At 42.8% G+C, this 23,508-nt stretch overlaps 1 protein-coding gene across 1 annotated transcript in view; it reads left to right on the forward strand.

The window, feature by feature from the left end:
- The first annotated feature begins 11,334 nt into the window (after positions 1–11,334).
- Positions 11,335–23,508, forward strand: part of Cenpf (centromere protein F) — a 48,052-nt gene continuing 35,878 nt past the window's right edge. The window contains exons 1-7 of the mRNA XM_059281224.1: positions 11,335–11,465; positions 13,545–13,738; positions 14,796–14,992; positions 15,919–16,040; positions 16,445–16,536; positions 19,097–19,388; positions 20,479–20,681. Coding sequence (XP_059137207.1) covers positions 13,577–13,738; positions 14,796–14,992; positions 15,919–16,040; positions 16,445–16,536; positions 19,097–19,388; positions 20,479–20,681 — 1,068 coding nt within the window. The 5' untranslated portion in view covers positions 11,335–11,465; positions 13,545–13,576. The remainder of the gene's footprint in view (positions 11,466–13,544; positions 13,739–14,795; positions 14,993–15,918; positions 16,041–16,444; positions 16,537–19,096; positions 19,389–20,478; positions 20,682–23,508) is intronic.

Raw genomic sequence — 23,508 nt, forward strand, 5'->3', positions numbered from 1 at the left:
CAAGCCCTAACATTTTAACATAGAAATGATTTTACTCTATAAAAATACTATTGCAAGTATCATGTGTTTAGAGTTTCTGTGATTCCATAAAGGTGATGTTTTTCAGGGATTGTTATTTCTTTATTTCCAGTTAACAGTTCTGTAAGGACAAGCTTTAAGTAGTCAGTAGGACTACAGGTCGTTGCCTTTCCTTTTCCTTCCTTTGAACAGGGAATGTTCTTGTAGAAAGAGGACAGACAGGAGGAAGGAGGGACCTGAAGAAAGGAAGGAGATGCTACACCCCAGTGAGACCAGGCTGTTGGCTGAAACCTTCTGTGGGACAGAGCCACCTAGTGGTGGGAAGAAAAAGGGGGCTCCAAAGTTCAGGTCCCCTTTCTAGGACTTCACATCTCTGAGTGGTGCTTTGTTGTGTGTAACCATTTTACCCAAAAACATATGGATATGGTGAGTATTTATTTTTATAATAAAATGTAATTAAATCAATACCTCTGTTGGATATTTAATAGTTATTCCTAAGCTCCTCTATGCTGCAGGGACTCAAAAGATTTTTAATTAATCTTGTCTTGGAAATAGTTTCTTGCTGCGAGGTGCTTAATCTCAGCCTGTGGAAGTCTAAGTATGTACAGGACAGGCACAGAAGCATCAGCCCTAATCTAAAAGTGGACGACGACGAATCCGAGCAAATCCCTCAGTGGTTGCACTTCTGACTTCCCAGAGAAGGCCACCGAGGCTCAGGTTTGCAGCAGGAGTGTTTATGCAGCATTGTGAAGGTCAGCCACATTCCTCATGTGTAGAAACTGAAAGCCTTCAGTTCACTCTGTGTTCTCCTCCAAAAAGGACAAGATAGGCCTGGTGCCTGAGGTTTCTGTTGTGATAATCCAGGAAGCAAAGGGCTGAGAGGGAAAAGGGAGATCCTGGAAAAGCCCACAGAAGGGCCACTGTCACTGCTTTGCAGTGAGTATCTGGGCTTGGTTCTCCTAGCTCCGCCACCCTGCCTGTGGGAAGGACACCCACCCATTGGCTCCCAACTCTATTTGCTGAGGACTACCTCAGGAAGCCATAGCTGCTCCTCACTTCCAGGTTGTGCTTGGTGCTGGTAAGACAGCTCCTTTAGCCTCCAAGAAAGTTCAGGAGACACCTTGAGGCCTATGGCTTGCGTTTGAAGGCTTGGGGTCTGAGCCCACTGTATGGTCCTCTGTTCTCTGACATGATATAGTGTTACTATCTTCACCCACATCAAGACCCTCACAAGAGTGGTCTTACTAGCGTGTCCTCACAGGAGAAGGGAGAGGGCCATCATGTCCTCACCTGAGATACAGCTACGCACTCTCTTCAGCTGCATCTCTAACTGCATGTACCTCCCCCTGGTTGCACACAGACGTGTGAAGGCAGTGGTTCTAGAATATATGGAAGGTGGAAGTTTGACTAGGGTGGGAATTGCAGAGATGCAGCTTTCCGAGTCCTCATCCATGTTGGGGGGGTGGGGGTGGGGGGCTGGTCAGTGATGTGACTGCTCAGGTCACCCATGCTGTTGTAAACAACCCCTCACCTAAGGTCCTTAAGCCAGTGAACCAATAAACCCTTCTTCGGTCTGTCAGTATCTTATCCCGGGGGTGGAGACACACTGTGTGGCTCTCCCCGGGAAAGTCAGGCAACACTCTCACACCACAGCCTGCCACATCTTTGGCTAACACCACACGTGGGCCATGAAGATGTCATAAGATTATTGGCTATAGTCTACCTTTTACCGTGTTTAGATCCATTTGTCTCTGCATTAACTCTGTCACTGTGTTGATGATGGTGGCCATGAGCTAAGGAAGACTTTGTTGAAGAGATGGGGCTGGGAGCTCGGCTCAGCGGGTCAAAATGCCTGCCACATAGCCTGACAACTCGAGCCCTGTATAGGCATTAGAAGCCTGACTGGTGGCGCACATCTGTAATCCCAGCTCTCTTACAGAAATGTGGAAAGCAGAGATAGGGGGAATCATCTAGATGCTCACAGGCCAGTGAGCCTGGAGTTCACAGCAAAGTAGAAACAAGAGAGACTTACCTCAACAAGGGGGACAGTGAGAGTGGACACGTGTACTCTGGCATGCAATGCCCCTCCCCCAGTAAAATGTTTTAAATAAAATGAGAGAGAGAGAGAGAGAGAGAGAGAGAGAGAGAGAGAGAGAGAGAACTGATCTAAGAAGCATGCCTCTGCCACACAACTGTTTCTAAGGTTGTGGCTAATGTGCACCAATTCTTGCGGCTGCCACCCACACTAGACCTCCCTGTCCATGGCCAGCGTCTGCCTCATTGGCTTGTCCACAAGGGATTCTGTCTCATCCTCCCCTCAGGGCTAGCTTTTGGTGGCTTTTTCTCTTTGGACCACGCTGTTTGTGATAGCTTTTTCACCAGAACAAAATACGCACGGGGAGGTTGTGGGAGACCCCAGAGCGTCTCCTGAGCTTTAGGCGTATTTTCTCTGGTGGCATTCTGTAGTAGAGAAGAGCGCGTACGATAAATCAGGGTTGATAAACCTCATGCTACTATTAGAATTCCTTTCTCTGCTGTTCACATGCCTGAGGAAACCAGGGACTGGAGGAGCTATGAGTATTTTTGAACCCTTTGTGTTATGTTATTAAGTGTCCTCCACTCCACACCTTACTCAGTGGAGTCTAAGGGAGGGTTATCTAGGTGACAGTGAAAGGAGCCGAGTCGCCCACTGCTAGTCAGGCTTGCTCTTTCCAGCTTCTAGGGATGAGGGCGCTGCTCTGGTGCTGACAGCGCACAGTTGGGGAGGGAGGTGCTGCTCTCCACCCTGGAGGGTGCGATCCTGAACTGGTGCCTTAGCTGAGCCTTTCACTGCTAAAGTTTAGCAGATGATTTCAACTTGGTACCTGAATTTCCTGGGGCTACTAAACCAAAGCACCCAGGACATTGCAACTTGGAACAGCAGAAACTGTCTCACAGTTCTGTAGGGAAGAAATCCCTGGCTGATCAGTGCTGGCTCCTATGATGCCAGCAAGAGGGATAGACCCCTTCTCTGGCTCCCACCTAGCTTTTGCTATTTTATAAACCTTTGGTGTCCCTTGCTTGCACCTACATAGCACATTACACCAGGATAAAGATTTAAAAAAAATTAAAAAGGAAAGAAAAAGGAAGATAGGAAGAAGGAAGCACCACCTCCTTTGGGCCCTGTAGCTCAAGGTTATGGGCAGAGCAAATATCACTACTGTACTGGAAATAATCAGTTGGTAGCCTAGGGTAACGAATCCAATCTAACTGGCCTGTTTCTTTAAGCCATCTAACCCTTGTCCTCAACACTGCCACATATGGTTCTAGAATGTCAACCCCAACTTGCTAGACTGTCTTATGTCAAGTTTCAGGGAGCTACCCCATGGCATCTATACCAGGTGTCCTTGCCATGTGTTAAGTTGGGAATCACGAGAGAACACACCTATGTCTTAGGCTCTACATTTTCTTTTGAAAGGTCTAAGCTTCCTCCATTTTACAAGCTGGGTCTAAGTTTCAGTCTTCTAAACAAAAGGCTATTAATTAAAGTGCCCCTGACAACAGGGATGAGGAAAAAAACACATACAAGTCTGAGTCAGCCTCACAGTATCTAAAAACAATGACCAAATAAAGACAGTTCTTGCAACTCCTTAAAATTTACCCAAGTATGTCCAAAGATAAAACCCCAGCCTATCAAAAACGTACTAATGTAACTGCTGCTTGCTTGACAATACATGTTTGAGATGACGTAACCGTTCCTGAAATTCCCCTAGCTGTGTTTAAAAGGAGCCTGCACTCTCCTCTCATCGATATTTTGTACAGGTGTCTACCCCTGCATGCTGGAGTAGTAATAAACGCTCTTTGTTCTTGCATACTGTTTGAGTCTGGAGTCTTCCTTCATTGTTTTCTCAGACCCTTACACTTTTAATTCATTGATTAATTGAGACAAGGTCTCTATGTGGCTCTAGCTGTACTGGAACTCACTCTGTAGACCAGGCTGGCCTCAAACTCACAGAGATCTGCCTGCCTCTGCCTCCTCAGTGCTGGGATTAAAGGCGTGTGCCACCATGTCTGGCTGGCACTAGGTTTTAGACTCCTCACCTTCTCAGTTTCCTCAAGATCTCCTCCCAAACGTGGTGTTTCCCTGATTTCAGCTGGCACATACAGCCAGGCCACGCAGCTCTTTAATAAATAAGCTGTCTACTCGCAGAGGAGTGAGCTACACAGACAGAGTGCGTGCCAGCAGATATGGGGACACCAGAATCTGGACTAGAAAACACATTGTGCAAAGATCTACCTTTTCTCGGCCCATCTGAATGCCATCAACGTAGGATTCAGGGGCCCATCCTTTCCATATCAAGGCCTCAACTTTAATTAAGGCACCCTGTGCCAAGAGATGGCCCTCCCAGAAGGCTGTTCCAATAATTAAGGCAAGAGCTGACGGGCTAGGACCAAGTGTCAGGCAGGAAAGGTGGAGAAGTATTCATGGGAGACAGACTTGATAAGATTTAGGAGACAAGACTGACTCCAGAATTTCCAGCTTTGGAGAGCTGAAGTGAAGACACTGTGTACTGAGGTGGGGAAGTGGGAGGGAGAGTAGGCATGGGGCAAATTCTTACTGGAATTGTTGAGTGATATCCAGAAAGTGGTCTGTGTTAGAGATATCTGGGGATTAAAAGCTTGTTCAAGTTTGCTGAGACCCCAGAAATAGAATGATAAGAGGATAATGTGTGTCAGAATTTGGGGGGAACTGAAAAAGGTAAGATGTACATGACACAGGAGCAGAGAGGAGGGGGTGATACAGAGATCCTGGCCTGAGAATGTAGCTTAGTAATAGAAACACTTGCCCAGCATGAGCAAGGCCTGGGGCACTGCGAATCCAACACAACTGCCCAGCACAAACACAAACCAGAAATCTCAAACCTAGAAAACTGAAATCTGATCTGGGTCTCTGAATGTGACCACACACCAGTCAGTGCGTTCGCAGGGTGAGACTGCACGAGGCTGGGAAGAATGACATTGAGGGGGAGAACAACCACCAGGGAGAGCCTGGAATGACAAGTTCTCAGAGCTCATCAGTGTGCTCTTGTTCATCTGTAATCCCAGCACATGGGAGGCAGAGGCAGGAGGACTTCTCCGCAAGCCCCAGGTCGGCAAGGATGTGGAGATCCTAACTCAAGAGACAACAACCGAAAAGCAACGGCTCTGGATTGCCTTCTGTTGCTGTGACAAACACCATGACCAAAGGCAACTCGGGGAGGAAAGGGTTCATGTCACTTTACAACTGCCAGGTCACAGGTCACTTCTGAGGAAAGTAAGGGCAGAACACAAGGCAGGAATTGAAGCAGAGGCTGTGGAAGAATGCTGCTTACTGGCTTGCTGCCCCTGACTTGCTCAGCCTGCTTTCTTACAGCACCCAGGATCACTTAGCAAAGATGGTACTGCTCCCAGCGGCCTGCCCCACCCATCATTCATTAATCAATATGAGCAGGCCCGTGATGGAGGCCCTTTCTCAACTGAGGTTTCCTCTTCCCAGATGATCCTAGCTTTTGTCAAGTTGACAACAAAACAAAAACAAAATAATGATAGACACCTAACCATCATACCAACCAATCAATCAAACAAAGCTCCTTTGGGGCCAATAGTCTGAGTTCCCATCAGCCAGAGTGAAAAGAGATCACTGAACACATTGGGGGGAATTCAGTACAAGGCCCAGAAGGAACATGACTTAGAAACAGCCTAAATTACCACAGGGAAAAAACTACTCTCAGATTCTTCATCATGAAGCTGAGTGACTTACAAAATGATCTCGAAGTACCTCAGCTGTCTGTCAAGCAATACCACAAAATATAAAGCATAAAATCTACAATGCTTGGTATCTAATAAAAAATCTCCATCCACAGGAAGAACCAGAAAATGTGAGTCATAACCGAGAGACACTAAGCCAGTAGAAACAGACTCAGAAACAATAACAGTTGAGGAATTTCTCCAGTCAAGAAAAAAGAGAGTGCATGGAACAAAGGTTGCCAGAAGTACTATAATACTGTCTTAGTTAGGGTTTCTATTGCTGTGAAGAGACACCATCACCATGGCAACTCATAAAGGAAAGCATTTAATTGGGGCTGGCCTACAGTTCAGAGGTTTAGTCCATGTCATCACGGTGGGAAGCATGGTGGCATTCAGGCAGACATGATGCTGGAGAAGTAGCTTGAGAGTTCTACATCTGGATCTTCAGGCAGCAGAGTTGCGGGGGCCCGGGGAGGGAGGGGGGAATTTGGGCCTAGCTTGAGCAGAGCATTTGGAACCTCAAAGCCCACTCCCAGTGATATACTTCCTCCAACAAGGCCACACTTCCTCCAACAGGACACACTTTGTGTTTTAATGAGGGTTCTGGAGATCAAATACAGGTCCCCAGGCTTGCTAGGCATATATTTTTACTGATGGAGCCACCCGTTAAACTTCCACCCTGGTTTTGAGACTCTTCTCTATGAAGCCCAGGAGGGCTTTAATTTTCTATGTATCTCAGGCTGCCTCATTTTCCCTGCCTCAGCTCCTAGATGCTAGGATTACAGGCACACACAATACTTGACTATACAAAATGGTTCTTAAAAATATCGACAAAGTTAAAGCAGTTTGGAAGAGGGGCTGGAGAGATGGCTCAGAGTTTAAGAGCACTGGCTGCTCTTCCATAGGTCCTGAGTTCAATTCCCAGCAACCACATGGTGGCTCACAACCATCTGTAATGAGACCTGGTGCCCTTTTCTGGCCTGCAGGGATGCATGCAGGCAGAATATTGTATACATAATAAATAAATCTTTAAAAAAAAGTTTGTATTGAAGAAAGACTAGATAACAAGAACACAGGATCAACATAGAATTGTAACTATGTTCTTTAAAACCATTCAAAGGATGATAACAGAAAACTTTGAAAAGCTGTGTACCAATAGTTTTAATGCCTTTAGCCCAACTAGAAAAGCAAATAGAAAATTTTCTTTAAAGAAACAAATTATCAGAGAAAACTAAAACTAGAAAAATAAAGTCTTTACCAATACAAATTTAATTCCTAATTTAAAGCAGCCCCACAGAAAACTCCAGGCCTAAGGATTAAGGCATAAATAATAGAAATTCTATACAAACTCAGAGATGAGCAGAAAATATTACTCAACTAATTTTACCAGGTAGATTATGCAATTATTATGAGGCACAGACTTCAACATAAAAGTTCTAGCAACTTTTTAAAATTGGAAACAACACAGTCTTTCATGAATGGATAGACTATTTTTATATCTATGCAAAGAAAGAATACTAAGAAATAAAAGAAACCCCCAAAGTTATGAACAATCATGATGTCTGTATAAGATACTGAAAGAAACAGACTTCCAGTGGCACATGCTGTGTAACTCCAGCCTTATGAAACCAAAGAAAACAGTGATGTACCATCAATTGTTACTGACTGACCGAACCGCTGATTGGCTGTCTGGCCCCGGGAACCGGGGACTAGCCAGCTGGACAGGGTATATGGAACCCTGTCATGTCAAAAAATGTCTGTATTATGACTTTAAAAGTGTTTATAGAGGTGTATATACTTGTTAAAATTCATTGAACCTCAGTGTTAAACTATGTGTGTTTTGGGTAAATTTATTACAATAAAAGATCTTGTTGTGCAGAAGAGCTATAACACAATAAAATAATGTCTTGTTGTAAGAGAAGCAACTTAAACATAGACACACCGAAGTTGGAAATGAGAGGGAAAAATATATTCTACCCTATACTAACAACTGGTTTTAATAAAACCCAAATAAACAAATCAAATTCACCACCATCACCCAGTTGCCATGGCTTTCTTGTAGCATTAACGAAAGTGGGAGAGAGAATTTCGTAATTATATAGGCAAATGTGCTCATTATAAAATGTTTTAAGTCCTCAAATAGACAAAACTATGAGATTAAAAAATAAGATGCTGCTGAAATAAATCATATTGTCCCCATGATTTAGAGAGGGAGACGGCCTTATATAAAAGCACCATTGATTAGAAGGTATGTAACAATTATCCGAATCAGCCCTAAAAAGAAATGGAACGTGAGCAGAGATGCCATGATCACTGCAGGGGAAAGCGGAACTGAGAGAATAGGTGCACACACGTTTGTCTGCATGTGTCTGTGCATACCTGCTGCCTGTAGAGCCAGAAAGGGTATCCGATTCCCCTGAAACTGGAGTTACAGGTGGCTGTGAGCGCCCAAGTGGTGCTACTGAACCCAGGTCCTCTGCAAGAGCAGTTAAGTGTTCTTAACTGCTGAGCCACCTCTCCAATTCCAAGAATATTTACTTTTAAAGAGAAATATTTAGGCATTCTAGGAAATTGGAAGTGGTTAAGATCATTTGCAGTGCATCACTAATAAAGGGAACTCCCGAGAAAAGTGGGCTACATAACTCAGTTGAGCCTGGCAGAATTAGACTGTTTCCTGTGGTTGTTTGGGTGGTAGGAACTTTCATGTGTGACATCTTACATTCCCTGTGAACTATGAGATGAGTTCCACTCCTGAGGGTGAATGTGAAGGCGGGAGTTAGAGGAGGTTGGAGAAATTCTAAACACTGGAGCACGGTCTGGGGAGTAGTATGGAGGTCGAGTTAGTCATCATACACGAGTATCCCCAGTCTTAGGACTTCTCTCCAACCCCATCTGCATAGTGGCACTCCCAAGAAAGGTGAGGGCAACTGGACAGATGGATGTGCACATCTGGGAGACAGAACAAAGGGCAGTGGGGCTGGTTTTGGTGCCAAATGCTGCAGTTTAAGTTGGAAAAGAAAAAATGGGAAGGCTAGAGAGCACTGAGTCCTAGAATGTAAGGTGGTGGATGAGGTCCACAGATGGAGGCCTGGGTCACTGAGACAGGGGACTGACGATGAGAAAAGGAAGGAGACAAGAGCAGACTGTCAAAGGACATATTGTTTAGCTGGATGGGGGCCATCTTTAAACTTCGAGCACCTGAAATACCCAAACCACTGAAGACAAGAAGTATTACAGAAGCTCCTAGAATAGTCTACATTACACAGTTTCCTTGTTTGAGAAAAGGATGAATTTTAATTGCTTATTATAAAATAATATAGCACAAAGCTTGGCTATACAGTGGTAAGTAGACAGCCATCTCCTAATTAGTACAGAGTTTGCGCTCAAACTTTAAAAATCCTGTATTTTTTCTAGGTCTGTTTCCTAAGGTGGATATTAAATAACTGAATAATTATTGTGAGACCCAGTGGAACAGTAACTGGTGTTGGGGTCACATCGGTTCAAATCCCAGAACTAACAGACAGCAGTCAGATGGCAGCAAGGCCCCTCAAAGGTTTTCTTTCTTGCTGTTTTCTTCTACTTGAGGATTCAAGGAAGGCGGAGGACCAGTCCCTTCCCCAGACTGCAGTTTTATCTCCAAAGATGATCTGGTTTACACACTACTATGTGTAAAGGCACTGGGGATTTTTAATTGGGGTGGCAAAGATAAACTGGATTTTATTCTAAAGGAACTTTTGAGTGTGATCTGGGGGAATAAAATCTAAGACATGGCAAAATCCTAAAAGTGAAGTTTTAAAACTAAGTTCTAAGAAAGAGCTAGAGAACAAGTAGGAGTGTTTGGGAATAGGGTGGCTGTCTTGGTCAGGGTGATCATTGCTGTGATGAAGCACCATGACCATGGGAGGAAGGCTTTATTAGGCTTACACTTCCACATCACTGTTCATCACTGAAGGAAGTCAGGACAGGAACTCAAACAGGGCAGGAAACTGGATGCAAGAGCTGATGCAGAGGCCATGGAGGGGTGCCGCTTATTGGCTTGCTCCTCATGGCTTGCTTGCTCAGCTGGCTTTCTTACAGAACTCAGGGCTACCAGCCCAAGGATGGCCCCACCCACAATGGGCTGGGCCTTCCCTGTCAATCACTAATTAAGAAAATGCCTTACAGCTGCATCTGTAAGAAAGGCATTTTCTCAGTTGAGGGTCCCTCCTTTCAGATAACTCTAGGTTGTGTCGGGTTGACATAAGACTAGCCAGCAAGTGGTTTTGTGAAGAAAGCTGCATTTGAACTGGGTACTGAAGGATCAGCATGATTTCAGTGTAAGGGGAAGCAGATTCAGACTAAGCTGAGGGGATGGTCTAATGAAAGAGGTAAAAGGGGCAGAGGAAGTGTGGAATTTACTGAGTGAACATATCAACTTCACAATTCCTAGTTTCTTCCTGCCTTCAGAGGCTTATTTGTTGGGGAAGGGCTTATGGATCTCACCTATCTCTGAGCACTTAACAGATAAAGGCTGATGAGGCAAGATTAGTAAGAAACAAAACTCTAGTTTGTTTACTCATGCTCCTGTAAGCAACCCTAATGATATTAACACACACAAACACACACACACACACACACACACACACACACACACACACTGGTGTGTGGGTGGGAGTCTAGTTGGAAAGAGGAATAGGTTTTAGGGGAAAGGAGACATACACATCCATATAATGAAAATGTCATAACAAAAATACTATGTATAATTGATATAATTGATATGTACTAATAGAACATTAAGTGATGCTCATTTTTGAATAGGGAAAGAAGCGCGCGCGCGCGCACACACACACACACACACACACCTGGGCTTCATAAAAAGGTTGGAGTGCGTTCAGTTTTGAAGAGTCTTGTTAATATTTGAGTCTGATGGAAAGTCTTCCCCTCAATTCTCACCCAGCTGATTCATATTCATTTTGAAAATATGACAGAGTTCAGCAGTTAAATGAGGTTTTGCACGCACGTCTAGATTCAATTTCAGATTATTTTGTTATTCTGTGACTCAGTTATTTATTTTTGACAAGGACCACGTATATAGTCCCGGCTGGCCTGTAATGCGCTATGTAGCCCAGGCTCTCCTCCAAAAGCCATCCTCAGGGCTGCTATGACAGGTGCGACTTAACTTCTCAGCCAACTTTTATAGGGATGCTCGCCTCCGAGAGCTGAGCCAGGGTCCTGGTCCTACAGGTAACACGTGAGCGGCCACCCTGCGCCGCAGGCCTCACCCTCCTCCTCAACCCGCCTAGCCGCTCCCGGTCGCTCTAAACCCGGTTCCAGCTGGCCCGGGCCAGCAGCTCAGAGCACGCGGCGCCCGTCTCTAGGCAACGCGAGCGCATCGCTCGTCTGCGCAGGCTCCGCGGCGACCACGGCTTGTTTTTAAACAGCCGTCCAAAAGAGCCAATCAGAGACGGTTTCCCGAGCGCGCGGGGGCCGATTGGTTGGGAGCGTCTCCCGATGGCCAATAGGAGTGGAGGTGAGCTGGGCGGGACCGGAAGCGGGCGAGGGGGGGGGAAGAGGGGCAGCGGCCGCGGGCAGTTTGAACGACGCCGTGCTGGACGGCGAGGAGCGGCGCGCCGCGGGAGGACTTCGGCGGTGAGGAGCCCCGGGCTGACCGACTCTGGAGCCGGATTCTAGGAGGAGCGCAGGTGAGCAGCGTCCTCCCGGGCCCGCGTCGCCCCGACGCGCGGCCGCGCCGCCGCCCTGGAGCCCCCAGTCCGCACCGCGCCTACCCTCATGGCTTCTAGAAGCTTCTTTCTCTCTTGACTAAGGGTCACCTGGGTGCCGGGCCGGGCGGTGTGTGCTCAGCAGCCAGAAATGACGAGCCTCCTCAGGGCCCTCCGCATCTTCTGAGACAGAGTCGGTGGAAGTCCTGTGAGAGCAGTGGTCCTCAGCCTTCTTAGTACGGAGACCCTTTGACACAGTACCTCAGGATGTGGTGACCCCCCCCTCCCCAACCATAAAATTATTTCGTTGCTACTCAAAACTAGTTCTGCTGTTATTAACCGCAATGTTAATATCTGATGGGCAGTCCCCGAGAACCGCTCCTTTAGACCGTTCGCCTCAGAGTTTCGTCTTCCTCTCAGACCCTGCCCCTTTAGTCTTACCTTTTCCATTGATTGGTTTTCCTTCTTTGGCTCCAGAGATCCAACTTAGATGGCCGACAACTGATTTCTTAGTTTGTCAACACCTAATGACAATTAGGCGATCACATAGAAAATGTGTAAGTGTGTGACTACAGACAAATCTATGTAGCTGTTTGTTTATTGAATTAGAAAAGCAGCCTGCTGGTTTCCCTTGCTTGTTTCTCATCTCTGGATTGTTCTTTTTGTCTTGTTGGCAGTGGCATCTTTTATTTCTCTCTCTCTCTCTCTCTCTCTCTCTCTCTCTCTCTCTCTCTCTCTCTCTCTCTCTCTCTCTCTCTCCCTCTCTCCCTCTCCCCCTCCCTCCCTCCCTCCTCTCTCCCTCCATCCCTCTCTGTCTCTGTCTCCCAATTGTTGGGGTTAAAGGCTTGCATCATCACCCCCAGATATGGCTGTGGCATCTTGATGTAATGATTTTGGTGGCTGGCTGAATTGTTAAGACAAGTTAGTGTGTGATTTTTGGTGTATTCTACTCTCACTCTTGAATGAACAAGCCATCTCTCAGAGCAGGGTCAATTGCCCTTTGTTCGTTGAGAGGCCGTATTCCTTTCAGAATTTTTTTGTGAGAAATTGGTTGTGGAGTTACAGATGTCTTCAGAGATCTGGGAGAAAAATAATGAAGCTGGCAGCAAAAACAGTTTTCAAGCCTTGATATATAACATGTCAGGATCTTTGTTTCTCTTTAACTTTGGAAAATATTTTTTCAAAATATTTACAGTTAGATACTGTCTCTGTACATACTCAGAAGTAGCTCAGAAGGCGGTTTCCTTTTGTTTCATAGGCTGAAGTATATTTGGGGGAACTGACATAATAGTTAACATGTACATAAAATGTACTAGGAGATGCCATTTTGAGGCTTGTGGAAGTTGCCAACTTTTTATAAATGAGGAAACCAGGACACTAAGAGAAATTGAATGATTTGCTCAAGGCTGTGCATTATTTAAGTGAAAGTGGTAGGGCTTAAATGTGCTTTGAGTCACTGTATTCTTTCCTTTTCATCTGGAGTGTGCCTTTACCACCTTTGGAATGGTCCTGGTAGTAACCTGGCATCCAGTCTTGGCTGATACATGTATTAAGTTAACAAATACCAGCTTGGAAAGAGCTGGGTATCTTGTGAGAAACTGAGTGGAAACTATTCCCTGGTTAAGTATCTCAGAAAAGGCCTCCCTGGGGATGCAAAGTGTGAGTGATAATGATAAGAAGAAGGAAAAGAACATTTGTAAAATAATGTCATGCTTTTCTCATGTAGGTAGGATCTGTTTCACCTGGAAACGTTACAGTAAAGCATTTGTTTTATATAACGCAAGTAGCTATATGAGAGCTTAAACCTGAAAAAATAGCCAGGCAGTGGTGGCCATACCTTTAATCCCAGCACTTGGTAGGCAGAGGCAGAGGGATTGCTGTGAGTTCTAGGCCAGCCTGGTCTACAAGTTCCAGGACTGCCAGGGCTATTACACAGAGAAACCCTGTTTCAAAAAACAAAACAAAACAACAAAAAACCTGAAAAAATAATAAATGAAGAGGAAAACAAATAATTTTGCTATATAATCTCAGAGTTTCCTTTACTGACTTTATTCTTTTCAGTTTACTTACAAATGCTTGAAAAATAAAACAAAATGAGCTGGGCATTGGAAGAATGGAAGGAAGGGCTCCCTACAAGAGCTCTTCAGAAAATTCAAGAGCTTGAAGGACAGCTGGACAAACTGAAGAAGGAAAAGCAGCAGAGGCAGTTTCAGCTTGACTCTCTAGAAGCCGCGCTGCAGAAGCAGAAGCAGAAGGTATCACTGCTTTTTGAAGCAGTCGGCTTCCTTTTGGATAATTTGCTTTCTTGTAGAAGAGGGAACTTGTCATCTCCAGGTGATGATCGTCTCTCCTTGAGACATTTTAAGTTGCCTCTGGTTTTCTTTATCTGTGGCTTTATTGCTGCCCACCTGATGATATTTAGGGCTTAATTTCATTTTAACTCCTTTTTGGGAAGGGGCTTTTTTGCCTTGTGCAGTAAGGACAACTGTCTGGCTTCAGCTCTGGACTGTTAAGGTATTTTACAGTTTAGGTGGAGGGTGCTCTCTGACAGGGAGCTTTTTACTTTGGGATTTCCAGCATCATTTCTTCAGAGGTATTAAATAAAGACATAAGACTTCTTTAAAAACGAAAACAAAGTCTGTTAGCCAATTGTGTGGTAGCACAATCATGGCTTCTAATGTATTTTTGCTTATGGAAAGGTCTTTTTTCATTTCTTAAAATAACTGGCTTCCTTGGCAAAACTTGAAAGTGAACTGTTTAGGAAAAGTTATAAAGTTTATTTTAAAATTCTCTTTAAAAAATATATATACATTTGTATTTATTTTATTATGTGTATTACATATACATTATTAAAATATGTATATGTATGTGTTGTGTGTGCCTGATTGTAAGTACACCATATGGATGTAGTACCTGAGGGCTCAGAAAAGGGTACTGGATCCCATAGAACTGGAGTTCTAGACAATTCTGAGCCATGTGATATGAGTGTTAGGAGCTGAACCCAGGTCCTTTGCAAGAGCAGCAAGTTGCTCTTTATCCACTGAGCCACTGCTTTAGCCTTTTTTTTTTTTTCAAATTCTTCAAAGCATGTTAAAAGATAATATAGTATGTAACTTTATAGAACTTTCCTATTTATATGCTCAACAATTTGGTCATTTAAAATTTCTATGTTCATGAAGCATCCCCTCTGCCACCCCAGGGTGGGGTTTATTACTATTGTGTCTCAGAAAGTTAGTTTTAGAGTTAGACTTACACATAATACTTGGTAAGGACACAAACAACAGAACTATTTTCTTGTCAATAATCTGTTAGGTTGAAGATGGAAAAACAGAGGGTGCAGACCTGAAAAGGGAAAATCAAAGACTGGTGGAAATATGTGAAACTTTGGAGAGAACAAAGCAGAAGATTTCTCATGAACTTCAAGTTAAGGAGTCCCAACTGAATTTTCAAGAAGGTCAACTGAGCTCATGCAGAAAACAAATAGAAAAACTGGAACTGGAACTTAAGCGGTAACTGTCTGAGTAGTATTCTTGTGGACTTCAGTGCCAAGGGTCTCAGACCCCCAGCTGAGAGCTTGACCAAAGGCTGAGGAATTGTAATTTCTAGGCTCACACAAGAGTTGTTAAAGTTTGCAGGGCTAAGGATCCCAATATACAGGAAGACAAACACTCGAGGGTATCGTTTGCCACCCCTTGCTTTTGCTATGGACTCTGGCAAACTAAAGTTGCCAGAGATCATCACTTGCCTGCCTATAATTTCTGTCTAGGTGGAGCAAATTGCCCCTAACATGGATGCGTAGCATTTCTAGTCATAATCCTTTCTAGATATGTTAATTTATACATCTCTTTTTAAAATGCCATATGATATCTGTAATTCAGGTCTCTACATTTATTACATTTGTGTGTTCATGCACACATATGGAAGTCATTGGACAACTTTTGGGAGTCAATTCTCCCCTTCCACTTATGGATCTCAGGAATGAAACTTGGATTGTCTGTCTTTACCTGCTGAGCTGTCCTGCCCACCCCAAATCTCTTGTTTTGAAATGATTTTCATAAGTAATGTCTCTCTTTTCATAATTAGAACCTATGTTTTAAGAATATCACTCAACTTGGCCTTTTGAAGTTCTGAGCTCTTTGTGTCTTTCTTTGGCTTAGATGGAACATAAGATTTGCTTGGACTATATCCCTAGTCCCCTACACTTCTTTGCTGCTGTAGTGCTTATTGTAATAGGTCCTCATTATATTTTGAAGACAGGGTACTGCATTTTACATCTGGCTTAAAGATTAGGGCTCACTAGATGTCTACTGGATAAAAGGATTCTTAGAAGCAAAGTTTCATATGCTCTTTTTGTTCTCTGGGAATGTATAGCATTTGCACTCTGTAGCCTTTGTTGTAATCTGTCTTGTTGGTCTCTTGGGTTCTTTTTTAACAGGTATAAATCTGAACTTGAAGGAAGCCACCAAGCCGCACAGTCTATAGATGTTTCTTTGAATCTGTGCAGTACACCACAAAACCTTTTTACAACTCCACTCACACCAAGTCATTGTTATATCGGTAAAGATTTTTATTTGGTATAAACAACTCTCAGTTTTAAATTCTGCAAGAGCAATGAATTAGTCCACATTTGAATGCAGCTTTTAATTTTGGTCTTTTAAAAATGTCATCCCCAAATGGATATTTGTTTGCGTCTTCGTTGAATTATGTTGAGCCATTAGAGGTGAGCATTAACCCTTACGTCTTACCCTTCTGCAGTATGTTTTAAAAGTTTCAGAATATGGGAGACACCTCAGTTTCATGTTTGAGTAATTTGATCAGTATTTTGACATGTTGCTCCAGTCTTCTTTCTATTAAAGATTAAGGTACTTATTTCAAGACTTAGTGCAATCATTGCTGATCTGTTAATTTATTTATAAAATGATTGGTTGACATAAAATCTCATTTGACTGTCTGTGTTTAAGGTTCCACATATGAAGATCTAAAAGAAAAATATAATAAAGAAGTTGAAGAACGGAAAAAATTAGAGGCAGAAGTTAAAGCTTTGCATGCTAAAGTAAGTTCATTATGGTCCCTGCAGAAGAAATTCTTTGCTGAAGCATAAGACTGACCTACCTTATCTAGGGCTGGCATATTTCTCTTACATTGAGAAAAATTTCAGGGTTCATTGGTGATGATTATTTTTGTTTTTTTAAAAATAGGGCCACAAACGGCTGGAGAGATGGCTCCAGTGTTTAAGAGCATTGGCTGCTCTTCCAAAGGACCCAGGTTCAGTCCCAGCACTCACATGGCAGCTCACAACTGTCTGTAACTCCAACACCAGGGGATTCAACACCCTCATACAGACATACATGCAGATAAAACACAAATGCACAGAAAATAAAAATAAATATTTTTGCTGGGCGGTGGTGGCACACGCCTTTAATCCCAGCACTCAGGAGGCAGAGGCATGTGGATCTCTGTGAGTTCGAGGCCAGCATGGTCTACAGAGCAAGATCTAGGACAGGCACCAAAGCTACACAGAGAAACCTTGTCTCAAGAAGCAAAAAAAAAAAAAAAAAAAAAAAAAAAGGGGGGTGGTGGTGGTGGAGCTGCACAAGATGGCTCAGCAGGTAAAGCAATTGCTGTGCAAACCTGACTATCTGAATTTGATCCATGGAACCCCACGGGGGAAGGAGAAAACTGACTCTGAAAGTTATCCTTTGACCTGCATGCAGGTGCTGCAGTATGCATGTTACTGTACTCACTCCCCTATTACACAAATAAATAAAATTAAAACGGAACATGCTTGTGATCTCAGCACTGAGGAGACTGAGGCAGAAGAATCTTGAGTTCAAGCCATCCTGACCTACATGGTTAAGACCTTGTCTTAAAACAAAAACTAAGGACTTCAGGTGAGGTTAGTTTTGTCCATAATTGGTAAATGTTCATGGGGACACCAAATCTATTTTATCTCCTTATTAACCCTGAGATAAGGACCTGATTTGGAGAGAGAAGTACTTCAGAATTATTCTTTTGTCCTGATACTTAGTGGTGGAATGCAGTTAACTATAAGAACTGTGAGTTTTGAGGGTCGTTATTGGTAAAATTCTCATTTCAGAGGAGAATGTTGGCAACACAGTGTCCTATTTCTTATAGGTAGTTGCCAGTAGGTTTTGTTTGTTTTGTGTTTTGAGATAGTCTCCTGTCTTAGACTGGCCTCAAACTTACCATATAGCTGTGGAGGATTGCCTTGGAGTTCGAACCTCCTGCCTTATTTGCAGAGGATTAGGGATCACAGGTGTGTGCCACTAAACTTGGATTATGTTGTGTTGTATATAGAATCTAGGGCTTCATGTATACAGGGCATACTACCACCTCGCTGCAGCCTAGGTATAAACTCCATTTTGATATGGGTCACTAAGTGGAGAAGTGGGTGGAAACGCGGATTTAAAACCTGTGCTACTTTAGAGACCACCCTCCAAACCTGATCTGGAAGACTCCTTCACCACTGCTGTGCTCGTCATGTCATTTTCTAAAACAGTAACAACAACAAAAGCCCCCCAATACAACCTAGTTTTGTATCATTTGTACATCACTGCCAAACAAATTTGGTGAGACATCACAATTCAAACAGCTTAAGGCAGAGTTTATAAGTAGGTAACTATTTGAGGATCGAAAGGCTTATTTCTTTACACATCCTTAAACCTTGTTTTGAGGTCACCAGGATTGTTGCACCAAAGGCACTGCTTACCAAGATAAATAAAAATTCTCTAACTTGTCCTAAGGACATGTGCTTCATCATTTGGTACCTGTTGTGCCCTATAAGGCATGTGAATTCCTATGACCATTGAACCTCTCCAGTAGTCAGAAGAATGCTTGCTATAGAACTAACACAGCATCTCTCCACAGGCTACATGCTAGTGTTGATTATAAATAGCCACATGATGTTTCTGGAGTACATTACCAGATAATGAAATGTGAGATCAGTGACAGTTCTATAGGTTGATAGTTAGTGTAAAGGTACCTGGGCAAAGGAAGGCCAATTTTGGAATTTAAAATGGAGAGTAGAACCAAGATTTAGCCCTTATGGATTGATGGTACCTCAGATGGTCGTTCTTTTTTTTTTTTTTGGTTTTTCGAGACAGGGTTTCTCTGTGTAGCTTTGCGCCTTTCCTGGAACTCGCTTTGGAGACCAGGCTGGCCTCGAACTCACAGAGATCCGCCTGGCTCTGCCTCCCGAGTGCTGGGATTAAAGGCGTGCGCCACCACCGCCCGACCAGATGGTCGTTCTTGCTCTCCTTCAGTGCTGAGAAGTCTGACTATCAGGACATTGCACTACTAAGTCTTGGCATTTAACTTATGATGTCCTACACCTGGTTAACATTCAATATTAGCATGCTGTGCAAGCATCATCATCGTGGGATTGTGACTACATGTTCTGTCTGAAAAGAAATAGCCCTGAATATTGAGATTTCCAGGGGATGTAGGTCAGCAGTAATATGCTTTCAGATCATGCTCAGGGCCCTGGTTTTGATCCCTAACACTGGGGGTGGGGTGGGGGGTGGCGAGGGGTGAATAAATTAAAAAGAAAATTGAGACTTTTAATGGGCTCTGAAGAGTTTCTATTTTTACAGAAAGTGAACCAGCCTCTTCCCCAAGCCACCATGAATCACCGGGACATTGCAAGACATCAGGCTTCCTCATCAGTATTTTCTTGGCAACAGGAAAAGACCCCGAGTCGCCTTTCATCTAGTTCTCTGAAAACCCCACTTAGGAGAGATGTCTCTGCCTCTCACTCTTTGGGGGAAGAAGAAGTGACTCCTAACAGATCAAGTCTGCAGACAGGGAAGAGAGGCTGCAGCAGCGACTTTGGTGACAATCCCAGTGGTTCTCAGCTTTGGGAGCAAGTCAAGGCCCAGAATCAAGGTAACTTTCTGACATAAATTAAGTTTACATGGAGGTTTTCCTCTATCATTTCAGTCTGCAGTGTGCATTGTATATTTTGTTGAACACATTGGTAGTTCACTTCTCAGGCTTATGTTGTGAAACTTGCCATTTCGGTAATAACAAAAGACATGACAGTTTTGGAATGAACTTGTATTTGTATTGAAAACATGGCACTGTGAGCCTTTAAAAGTAGTTTGAGAGGCATTAACTTATTTTCCCAAAAGCAGAGTGAGTAGGTTGGTTACAAGTTTGTACTCCTCACGATTCTCACCTGTCTCTGTTGAGACCTTAGAATGAGCCTGTGGTCTGAGCAGCCTTGGAGAGGTGTGGCATGTATCTGTAGAGTAGCTCTGCCTTGTGCTGCCACGATGTCCATATGGAGGCAAACCTGTAACCTTGGCTGCTGTACCACACTGCAGCTGATGCCAAGCATACCAGGTGGTGTTTTGGAATCTACTCTGCGGATTCTGATAATTTCCAGTGCTGTGATGTATTGAGAATCATCTTCAGTGTTTGCTGGTGAGAGCTGTCACACTGCCAATGCCATTGGAACCAGTACTGCATGTGTAGGAAAAGGGAAGGATATCATTGTTAATTCTGGCAATGTAAGAGGTTTACATGTCTTGATCTTCAGTGGCGGCCAAGCTCCTAGGCACCGTAGGAAGGTGAGCATATCACTGCCTAGCACGAATTTGCATTGATATGGCATAAAGCAAATATTAATTTTCACTGTCTAAAGTCAAGTGATACCTTTACACAGGGCCTTACTTGTGGTAACTACTACATCACCATAAGGTGCTGCTTGCAAAGCATCCCTTCTTTGCTCCTCTGTGGAGACATAAGAAAATGTATTTCACTGCTTTTTATATAGAATACTTAAATATACATGTCAATGGAGATGCCAACTGCTGAAGTTAAATCCAGTTAACATAGTTTCTGTATTTAATGTTAGAGTTATCTCACCAAAGATTTCAGAGTAGGTAAAATAAAAAGTTGTGAACATTTTGTATAAGTATATGTATGTCTTTGTATATATAAATCGGAATTTTATTTTCTTTTGTGCTTTCAGACCTAAAAAACAAGATGAATGAGTTGGAACTACGCCTGCAAGGGCAAGAAAAGGAAATGAAAGGCCAAGTGAATAAATTTCAAGAGTTACAGCTACAGCTGGAGAAAACAAAAGTGGAATTAATTGAAAAAGAGAAAGTTTTGAATAAAACCAGGGATGAACTGGTGAGAACCACAGCACAGTATGACCAGGCAGCAACCAAGGTACTTGACTTTCCATGAATGGTTGAGCAATCGCCATCTTCTATACCTAAATGTATACAGTAACTGTTCGTGAAGGTCTTGAAAGCACATGCTCCTGATGCAGATGAACTAGTGGGCTGTCTGCGGTTGGGTAGGTAGTGGGACTGTCTCACTAGTGCCTTTCCAGCTGAGTGACGTTGAGCAAGTCACAGTGACCAGTAATGTCACAGGGACTAGGAGGAATACTGAGGCTGTCAGATAGTTTCAGGACACCGGGTGGGATTTAGATGATCTGCCCTGGACTCGGTAGAGGCATGCTGCCAAAGACTTTTCTTAGGGCTATTGAGGACTTGTTCCCTTAGCTCCACCCTACCTCTCTCTGGTCTTCCTCTTTTTTCTGTCATTTGTCCTCATTCACTAAGTTAGTTATTGAGTGCTGCTGTATGTTCAGCATTATTCTAGTTCTGGGGATATGTAGAGCGGCAAAAATTATTACCCTGTGGAGGCAGTGAATAAATTCAGAAAATAGTAGTACATTTGATAGTTTTTAAGAAACTACACTACTGTGTGGTAACATGGAGAGAAATGAATTACCTTTCAGAACCAACCATGACGGATTTGGTGCTTTCTGGACCCAATCTCTCTGGGCCTAGTGTTTGGATTATATTGTTATTGTACTTGTATAACCCACTTTCCCCCCAGGCCATGTGTTTTCTGCCATTTACTCTCTGGCCTCTGTAGCAGGAATCTTAAAGAGTCTTTTATTAATAAAAAACAAACCTGGAGCCAGGTACTGGGGTCAACGCTGGATGATCAGAGAGACAGGACAGGCCACAGCTACCTCACCTGGCCAACTTCTCAGCTGATTTTGTTTCCTCAGACTGGAAGCTTCTGTGTCCTCATCCCAGTGGCACTCAGCTGAACTGCTGCTAGAAGCTTAACCAGCTAAATGTTTCTGGTCTTCATGCCTTATATATCTTTCCTTTCTACCATCAATCCCTGGGATTAAAGGCTCGCTTTCTGGGATTAAAGGCGTGTGTCACCATTGCCTATCCTCTATGTTTAGTATTGTGGCTGTTCTGTCTCTGACCCCAGATAAGTTTATTAGGGTGCACAATATTTTGGTGAACACAAAACCACCTCAGGCCTCTTCCTCAGGGCCCTTGTAGTGTCATTATTTATATTCTGGGCTTATGGTTCTTTCATTTGGCTATTAAAATTACAGAGAACCCTGAAAACAAAGGATTTTTTCCTTTGATAAATAGCATTTCTGAGTTTATAGTTGAAAATTGCAGCAGTAGACCTGGGTCTCTCTGCTTTCCATGAGCAGGTTCCTTTTTCTTCCCTAATTAAAATTTTGTTTTAAGATAGTTGAAGGTTCAAATTTAGTTATATGAGGTAGTAACGTATTAATGTGGCAGATTATACTGATTGGGTTTCAGATATTCGAATGAGCCGTATGTCTTTAGAAAACGTCCCACATGATTATGGCATGTAATTTTTTACTTAGATGTGATTTTTTTTTTTTTTTTTTTTTTTTTTTGCCAATAACTTGTTAAGGATTTGGGTGTCTTATTTTCATGAGAGATAATTATTGTTTGGCATTTTCTTTTTTTCTTCCATCTTTGTATGATACTTGTTATCAGGGTAATCTCAGATTCATAAAATGAACTGGGAACTGTTCTGTTCAGTTTTCTCGAAGAAAATGCCATTGATAAGTTTATCTTAATGGATTGAGTATAATTCCCCAGTGAAATCAACCAGGCCTAGAGATTTCTTTCATGGGAATTTTAATATTTTAAATTCAACTCCTCTAATTGAGGTGTTTTTTTTTTTTTTTTTTTTTTTTTTTTTGGTTTTTGGAGACAGGGTTTCTCTGTGTAGCTTTGGAGCTTGTCCTGGAGGCTACTTCAACTCACTCTGTAGACCAGGCTGGCCTCGAACTCACAGAGATCCGCCTGGCTCTGCCTCCTGAGTGCTGGGATTAAAGGCGTGCGCCACCACCGCCCGGCTCAACTCCTTTAATAATTAACAATTATATGTTTCCTACTGAGAGAATTACAGTAGTTGATGTTTTTATCTGAGTGGTCAAATTTCCTTATTTCTATTTTCATTCTAGCTATGTTATCTTCTTTGAAATATGTTTTGCATAGAATTAGGTAATTTTTTTTAGTCTAGTGTTTAATTGGTGAATTAGCTCATTTCATGTAACTTTTTGCCATGACTTAAGCCTGTGATTCATTTTGCTGTTTCTGTTTTTGATTACTGTGTTTCTTACCATTCAATGGATTACATAGACATTTTAGAGGATTCATAGGCTGTTTGTTCATTTTGCCAGCTTTAATATGACACATTTGCCTCCCTTGTTTTTATCCTTTCCCATTTATAGTAGTCTTAAATGTCTTTTTAACCTACACTTAGAACTATATTGGCTGTATTACATTTTTTTATGACAATTGTCAGACATTTAAAAATGTCAGATATTAATGCTTTCTTGTATTTTCTTTCTTTCTAAATTCTTCCAGGGTTCCATTTTTTATCTTTACCTTTCCACTTAAAGCGCTTCCTGTTCCATTGTTAGAGTATGTGCGCTGTTCACAAGGTCCTACTTTCCCTTTATTTAAAGATATTTTGATCCCTCTTCATTCCTGAAGGATATTTCTGGGTTGAGGTTTGTTTGCTCATTTTGTTTTGTTTTCTCCCCAGTATTGTTTATGTTTACAGACTCTCTTGAACTCTCTCATTAGTCTGCTTCCTCCTTTCCACTCATAATTTATTTCAAAGTAATGTTCAGAAGCTGTATTTGTTGCTGTTCTCTTTTTTATTTTTTGAAGTATTATTATTTACA

The sequence above is a fragment of the Peromyscus eremicus genome, chromosome 15, assembly GCF_949786415.1.
Source record: "Peromyscus eremicus chromosome 15, PerEre_H2_v1, whole genome shotgun sequence".
NCBI lineage: Eukaryota > Metazoa > Chordata > Mammalia > Rodentia > Cricetidae > Peromyscus > Peromyscus eremicus.